Source organism: Macrobrachium rosenbergii, unplaced genomic scaffold (genome assembly GCF_040412425.1).
Source record: "Macrobrachium rosenbergii isolate ZJJX-2024 unplaced genomic scaffold, ASM4041242v1 13913, whole genome shotgun sequence".
Lineage (NCBI taxonomy): Eukaryota > Metazoa > Arthropoda > Malacostraca > Decapoda > Palaemonidae > Macrobrachium > Macrobrachium rosenbergii.
Window position 1 is genome coordinate 1,522,391 of NW_027100727.1, and position 8,555 is coordinate 1,530,945.

At 34.5% G+C, this 8,555-nt stretch overlaps 1 protein-coding gene and 2 long non-coding RNA genes across 3 annotated transcripts; all 3 read left to right on the forward strand.

The window, feature by feature from the left end:
• Positions 1–1,693: 1,693 nt before the first annotated feature.
• On the forward strand, positions 1,694–2,397 carry LOC136838061 (uncharacterized). The gene is made up of 2 exons (XR_010852847.1): positions 1,694–1,907; positions 2,048–2,397. It is a non-coding gene; the product is annotated as an uncharacterized lncRNA (long non-coding RNA).
• Positions 2,398–3,276: 879 nt separating this feature from the next.
• On the forward strand, positions 3,277–4,668 carry LOC136838069 (uncharacterized). Its single transcript, XM_067102914.1, has 2 exons — positions 3,277–3,316; positions 3,480–4,668. Exons 1-2 carry the CDS (start codon positions 3,277–3,279, stop codon positions 4,661–4,663), a joined length of 1,224 nt encoding a protein of 407 aa, XP_066959015.1. The 3' UTR covers positions 4,664–4,668.
• A 2,408-nt stretch (positions 4,669–7,076) lies between these two features.
• Positions 7,077–8,302, forward strand: LOC136838060 (uncharacterized). Its single transcript, XR_010852846.1, has 2 exons — positions 7,077–7,812; positions 7,953–8,302. It is a non-coding gene; the product is annotated as an uncharacterized lncRNA (long non-coding RNA).
• The last annotated feature ends 253 nt before the right edge of the window (positions 8,303–8,555 follow it).

The following is an 8,555-nucleotide window of genomic DNA, read 5'->3' on the forward strand; positions in this document are numbered from 1 at the left end:
ATATATATATATATATATATATATATATATATATATATATATATATATATATATATACATATGTAATTCTAATAGCCACAATGCTAATAGCCACAATGCCCTCTTAACTTCTCGAATTCTTCGCGCTTTTTTGGATATGCTCTTAACTACGAAGCCGTGACATCCAAACACAAGAAATTGAAGAGACTTGTGATTTGCCGGTCGCAGGAGACGAACCCGGGTCACCTTAACCACAAGGAGGTCTGTCACGGCTTCCTAGTTACAAGCATATCCAAAAAAAGCGCGAAGAATTGTGGCGAGAAGTTAAGAGGCATTGTAACTATTAGAATTATATATGTGTCTGGTAAAAGTGACCAGTAGATTCTACATATATATATACATATATATATATATATTATTATTAAGAATTTATTCCTCCCTCATCTGCCAGCCAGTGATTAATTTATTCAGGGAATCATTTTCACCTTTCATTTGACTCTAGGGCCAAGAACACATGGCGGGCGAGGTAGAACCAAACGAATTTTGAACTAGGGAAAAACAGTTAGCGCCTGTTTTCACTCATGTAGGGATAGCCTCCCACCCCAGCTGAGATTAGGGAGGCCTGACGCACCCCAAGGCCATGCTCCTTTAGTAGGCCTTACCTGGGGATAAGGTCTGGCGTTCCTTTCTATCTTTCTTATTTTTCTCTCTCTCTCTCTCTCTCTCGCAAATTTTGTCTTCTAGTTTCTCCAATCTGTATATATATACATATGTGTGTGTGTGTGTGTTTGTGTACATACAAGTATATATATTGGGAGTTTTGGCAGTAATGTCAGTTTTCTTACTGTTATTTTCTTTTTCTATCGTCTTTATGTCTATATGACATTTCATTGAATAAGGATAAGGATAAAGTAAATTTCTTTGATGATGATTTTATGTTTACTACGAATATGTAGCATATACCTATTATTTTATTATGATAAGTATTATTCAGTAAATACAGATAAAAATAATTATAGACAAATTTTGAATACAAAATATGATATATACACTGGACATTAATAATTCATGAAACTGCTGCTATTTTTGTCAAAAGTTTCTCAATATTGAATAATAATGGTAACTATGAAGTTATGCTATATTGGCAGAGAATTATCTCGAAAATATCATTTACTTAAAGTTTGTAATTTGCGTTTTTTACCATCATTTGCATTGCATTTATTGATTAAAATTAAGTCACTGACAATAATTATTTAGCAGGGAGTTGGTGGAGGCCCAAATGATCATCTGCTGAATTTTATTTAATGAATGTCCATTGCAACAGTAATCCATGGGGAAACCAACTCTATTTGCTTCAAGAATACTATTAGTGGTGTTCAGTGTAAACATTCTTTGGTTTTTTGCTTTTCTGAATTGGTCATTTTGTGTTAATTTGTTAATAATGATGTAGTTATACTGCACAATATTAACAGTTATAACATCAGGAGAGCAAAGAGATCCTCTACTTATGCCATGAAGGTAATCATAACTGGCTGGTGGCTCATTACCATAATCATTGCGCGATATTATTTCATAGCAAGATGTGCATTTCATTTTCTTATTGATTGTAGGACAACAATATCCAGCTAAATAAACTATAACAGGAAGTATGTCTTTACACTTATCAAAATCATGATTGGTTACATTTATATTTACTTCATAATGTTCAGGGCTGTCAGGTGGTATTGTTATTTCTCTTAAAACTAGAATTCTAAAATGATGGTGTTATTCTAAGCAATAGATGGCGTGGATATCTTTAGCAAACATCTTACCAATAGATGGCGCTGGTTGTGGATGTCATTCAGGAATCCTTGGTTTAGGTTGTTTACCTGGGTTTATTGTATAAAGTCATAAGCCACTACCTTAGGAACTACACAACCTTTCACATGGTAAGAAATTATCTCTTATACTATTTATACTATGGTGCAAAGTGTTTGCTATTATTCATTATACTAGTGTTATTTACTGCTGTGCTATTATAATTGTTGCCTTTTTAAGATGTTATTATGGTGTTACTTATATTTTGCAGACACCTAATCTGCGGCAATGATTGACATATGATACCTAATCTGCGGCAGTGATTGACCTATGATACCTAATCTATGGCAGTGAATTGGCCTATGATACTTGGCACATGGCAGTGAACTGGCCTATGAGACAAACTACAATAGCGACCCAGGCTATGGCTATGTTTGATGTGGCAGGACCGTGCATGGGGCATGTGACTACCAGCCTGGATTTTTTACTGACGCACTGAAGACTTTGTTAATAGACACACGAATCCGGTTCTTCCTCTTGTATCAACGTAGCCATAATCAAGAGTTGCATTGCTGATTGGTGTACTAAAACAACCATTATCGCTGATATGGAACCATGTTACCTATTTTCAATCCTTATTGTTATTATGCACATGATTAGCCATCTTGGTCATCCATTGTATTTTGTTATTTTCACTTAATTTTCAGTTTCTATATGTAAATATTTAAATTCATTTAAGTTCATTCTTCTTAGTATTTGTCAATTAATGTTAATGAATTTATTTTTGTAATCATCTTATTATTTTCTAGTAATTATAGAGGTGTAGGTACCAAGCGCCTATTACCTTCCATCTTAATTTACCATCAAAAGCTTGACAAGTGGCGCAGTGAGTAGGATCTTATTGTAAAATTACTAGAATATTATGTAACTTAAGTATGTGTTATACCTTTGCAGTTACCAACTTCAATTTGGATTGTACTACCTGTGAAAGTTGATGAGTTTACAAGGTTTGTGGCTTTCTCTTGAAAATGGTTGCTGGATTTCAAGGTAAGGTTCGTTTGTGCTTTGTCATTTAGATTGTCATGTGAAAGTGCTTCGTGGTGAAGTGGATTAACAACTCGTTGTGGTGCAATATCTTATTGTTTTGAGTTTTGTGTAGTCTTGGTGAAGTTCTAGGAAAAGGTCGAGGTCAGGAAGTGAATTAGAAACTGTATCGTTACCTATTAATTTTAGCTGAGCCAATTTTGATGATTGTAGGGTTAGTTAGGGGTAAAGTTAGTTTAATGTTCCGTTTCGTTCTGATTGTTTACTCTTCCTTGAAAATTCCTATTTATTCAATTTCCTTATGCTAGTTATTTGCATGGAAATTTGTCATTGAAGGAGTTATGCCCATAATACACTGGTAATCGCTGATTATACTAGGTGGTTAGTTGAGTTCAGGATTAGCCATAATTTTTGAATTCGTATTGTTGTATGTTATTTGTATACTTATCTATTATCATGAGTGTCAATGAGTTGATGGATAAGGCTATTAAGCTTGGTATGAGTGCTACTGAAGCTGAAGAATTTATTGCTAAGCAACAAGCTAGGGAAGATAGATTAATGGAGAGACAGGAGAAAAGATTGCAGATGGAGTTGGCAGAAAAGGAGAATTTTGAAGTTAGAGTTAGCAGAGAAGGATAAGGAAAGGGTCTTTAAATTAGAATGTCTTAAAAGGGAGCAAGAGGAAAAGGAGGAAATCAGAAAACATGAGCTCGCTAAGGCAGCATTAAGAAGTAGTGGTGCATCCAGTGGTATAAGTGGTGATATAAAAACTTTACCCAAAATTCTCCCTTTTGATGAAAAAATAGATGAAATTGTTTACATGGACAGATTTGAGAAGTTAGCTGTATTTCATCAGTGGGATTCGGCAGACTATGGTATACTATTAGGTACATTATTAAGAGGGCGCGCTTTGAAGGTTTATTGTGGACTTGACCCTGCTATTGCAAGTAACTATGATGAGCTAAAGTTAGCATTATTGAAGGCGTTTCAGGTTAATCCTCAGGTTTATCGAAAGAAATTTCGAGAGGGCTATGTTGAGTCAAATGAAAGTTTTGTGCAGTATTCGCATAGGTTAAGACAGAATTTTGATAAGTGGTTACAATTAGTAAATGTAAATAAGTCATATGAGGATGTTTGCGATTTTATGGTTATGGATCAATTATTGGCTAATTGTTCTAAGGATTTGAGAACATTTCTTTTAGAAAGAGTATGTAAGAATTCACATGAGATGGCATTGGCCGCTGATAGATATTTGATAGCTCACGGAGTTAGTAAATGTAGAAATGCCAAATTTAGGAGTTCTGATAAAGGTTCCAAGTTAGGAAATCAGAATAAATCTGATAAAGTGACCGATTCCCTTAAAACGGTTCGATGTCACCTGTGTAAAGAAACGGGGCATATTAAGCCAAACTGTCCTAATAACCCAGTTAATTTTGCCCAATCTAAATCTACTGATAAAAAGGTTCCTAAGATAAGTATTGCTCTTGCTTGTGAAGAAAAACCCAAGAATGCAATTGTAGATAAGAATGGAATTGTTTTTGGCAAATCTGTAGAGGTTCTATTTGATACAGGTTGCAATACGGTAGTTATAAGTGAGACTTTGGTTCCAAAACGTTATCTCAGTAAGGTTAAAATTGTTAAAGTGTATAATTTCGTTGGTGTCCCAATACATTTATCACAAATTAAATGTTTCATTAAAAGTAAATTCTTTTCTGGTAGAGTAGATGCTATAATCGCCCCAATTAAATGCGCTGAGGTCATTGTTGGATTGATTCCTGGTTTAAATCATCACATGAAAGAAGGAATAGAATTGTTGGATAAAGTGCCAAGCCAATTAATGTAAATGAGTTAAATGTTAATGTGATTACGAGAGGACAGAATCTTAAATCTACCACTTTAAAACCATTATCTGATGTCCTGACAGAAGTTAAAGTAGATCCTATAGACTTTAATAATCAACAGTGGACATGTGATTCTCTGAAAACAATTAGGAAAAACTTGAAAGATGAGGATGAGATAGTTTGTAGAGGTAGAACTATTAAGTACATAGCAGTTAACAATGTAATTTATCGTAAGTGCATTAAAAGTACAAATCAGTTAGATCTGGGTGAGATGCAAATTATTGTTCCACTTAAGTATAGAGAGATAGTTATGCAACTTGCTCATGAATCTCTTATCTCTGGTCATTTTTCATCTAGGAAAACTATTAACAAGGTGTTAAGTAAGTTCTATTGGCCCAGAGCTGGTGCCGAGATTGATAGATATTGTAAATCTTGTCACAGATGTCAAAAATTTGGGAAAAGGGTTAAGAAAGTACCTTTGTGTAATATGCCTATTGTTTCTGAGCCATTCAGTAGAATAGCTATTGATATCGTAGGTCCGATCGTTCCAGCTTCTAGTCGTGGTTACAAGTATATTCTTACAGTAATTGATTTAGCTACCCGTTACCCTGAAGCTGTACCACTTAAAAATATTGATACCATTACTGTAGCTGAAAGCTTGGTGGAAATATTTTGTAGAGTGGGTGTACCTAAAGAAATCTTAAGTGACAGAGGAACCCAATTTAAGTCAGATCTCATGGCAGAAATTCATAGGTTATTATCCATAAAGTCTTTGTTCACGAGTCCGTATCACGCCGCATGTAATGGAACTGTAGAGCGTATGAATGGAGTACTCAAGAATATGTTGAAGAAGGTTTGTTGTGATCAACCAAAGGAATGGGACAGGTATATTCCTGTAGTTCTTTTTGCCTTCCGTGAAATTCCAAATGATTCTCTCAAGTTTAGCCCTTTTGAACTTTTATATGGTCGTAATGTCCGTGGTCCATTGGCAATCCTTCATGAATTAATTGCTGATAAAAGCACAGATGATGAAGTTAAAACTTCTTATCAATATGTTTTAGACCTGCGTTCTAGGTTGCAAGACATGGCTAAGATGGCAGTTAGCAATTCTGAGATCAGTTCACGTAAGTACAAGGAGTATTTTGACCGTAAGTCAAAGCCTACAAAGTTTGTCGAAGGGGATGAAGTTCTAATAATGTTACCAAGTAACACTAACAAGTTTTTAATGCAGTGGAAAGGACCTTATATAGTTAACAGTTGTCATAATAATGGAGTTGACTATTTTGTTAAGGTTGGGAAACACCTTAAGCTGTATCATGCTAATATGCTTAAAAAGTACCATAGGAGAAAATCTGTAAATGTTGTGCAAAAATCCGTAGAAATGGTTAAAACTTCAAATGGTTTGTTTTCTGATGTAAATTTTGATCTTGTTAATGTTGGAGAACCTGTTTCAGATCTTTGTGACATTGAGTATTTGGAGGTTGATAAAACTGATTATCAAATAAGCCCTGAACTCAAAAATAATCAATTTGCTGAACTTGTTAAATTATTAAGCGAATTTCCTGATGTAATAAATGATAAACCGGGTGTTGCCAAATATCTAGAGCACAATATTCAGTTAACATCTGAAGTTCCAGTTCGTGCTAAACCCTACCCAGTTCCAGTTAACTTGACAGCTGAATTTAACAAACAAGTTGATCAGATGTTGGCATTAGATATAATTGAACCATCAATCTCTCCGTATTGTTCTCCAGTTGTGTTTGTAAAGAAACAAGATGAGTCTTTAAGATTATGTATAGACTTTCGAAACCTTAATGAATTGACTGTATTTGATGCGGAACCCATGCCACGTATAAATGAGTCTTTGCATGAACTTTCTAATAAGGTCTATTTTACAGAGCTTGATTTATGTAAGGGATATTGGCAGATACCATTGACTTCGGAAAGCAAAAAATATACGGCATTCGCAACAAAATATGGTTTGATGCAATTCAAGAAGATGCCCTTTGGACTTAGCACGGCTAGTTCTACTTTTGTAAGACTTATGAGGAAAGTTTTGGCTGGTTTGGAAAATACTTGTTATTTTGACAATATTCTTATTTATAGTAATAACTGGTCGGATCATTTGATTCATTTACGTAATGTTCTATTAAGATTAAGAGAGCATGGTTTAACTGTTGGGCCTAAGAAATGTTTCTTTGCTTATAAGCAAATTAAGTATTTAGGTTACTCCTTGGGAATAATTCTTTAACACCTCTTGATGAAAGGATTACAGCTATCGTAAATCTCCCTCTTCCAGAAACTAAGAAACAACCTAGATCTTTCCTTGGAGTTGTTGGTTTTACAATAAGTTTATTCAAAATTTTTCCATTTTATCAGCACCCTTTAAGTAGTATGCTTAAAAAGGAAGTTGTAATACTCTAAGTTGGAGTGAGGAACAGATAAGGAGTTTTAATAACTTAAAAGCCTCTTTGACAAAATCGCCTATTTTGTTGTTGCCAGATCTAAATAAAACTTTCTATCTTAGAACCGATGCATCCATGGACGGAGTAGGTGCAGTTCTTTTGCAGGAAAGTAATAAGATACTAATGCCGGTATCATATGCAGGAAAGAAGTTTTCAGATGCTGAAAGACGTTATTCTACAATAGATAAAGAGTGTTATGCTATAGTGTGGTCTGTTTTAAAGTTCAAGGAATACCTATACGGCAAGGAATTTATTTTGCAAACAGATCATTTACCATTAACTTATCTAAATTCGATGAGGAATAAGAATGATCGGTTGATGCGATGGGCTCTTAGTCTTCAACCTTATACTTTCTTGATTGAGTATATCAAGGGATCTGATAACATCTGTTCAGATATGCTTAGCCGTTGTATATAGTGGTTTCGGGATATTTAAGTTATTTAGAGATTCTAGTTTTTCTTGGTATGGGGGTTTGTCAGGTGGTATTGTTATTTCTCTTAAAACTAGAATTCTAAAATGGTGTTATTCTAAGCAATAGATGGCGTGGATATCTTTAGCAAACATCTTACCAATAGATGGCGCTGGTTGTGGATGTCATTCAGGAATCCTTGGTTTAGGTTGTTTACCTGGGTTTATTGTATAAAGTCATAAGCCACTACCTTAGGAACTACACAACCTTTCACATGGTAAGAAATTATCTCTTATACTATTTATACTATGGTGCGAAGTGTTTGCTATTATTCATTATACTAGTGTTATTTACTGCTGTGCTATTATAATTGTTGCCTTTTTAAGATGTTATTATGGTGTTACTTATATTTTGCAGACACCTAATCTGCGGCAATGATTGACATATGATACCTAATCTGCGGCAGTGATTGACCTATGATACCTAATCTATGGCAGTGAATTGGCCTATGATACTTGGCACATGGCAGTGAACTGGCCTATGAGACAAACTACAATAGCGACCCAGGCTATGGCTATGTTTGATGTGGCAGGACCGTGCATGGGGCATGTGACTACCAGCCTGGATTTTTTACTGACGCACTGAAGACTTTGTTAATAGACACACGAATCCGGTTCTTCCTCTTGTATCAACGTAGCCATAATCAAGAGTTGCATTGCTGATTGGTGTACTAAAACAACCATTATCGCTGATATGGAACCATGTTACCTATTTTCAATCCTTATTGTTATTATGCACATGATTAGCCATCTTGGTCATCCATTGTATTTTGTTATTTTCACTTAATTTTTCAGTTTCTATATGTAAATATTTAAATTCATTTAAGTTCATTCTTCTTAGTATTTGTCAATTAATGTTAATAAATTTATTTTTGTAATCATCTTATTATTTTCTAGTAATTATAGAGGTGTAGGTACCAAGCGCCTATTACCTTCCATCTTAATTTACCATCAAAAGCTT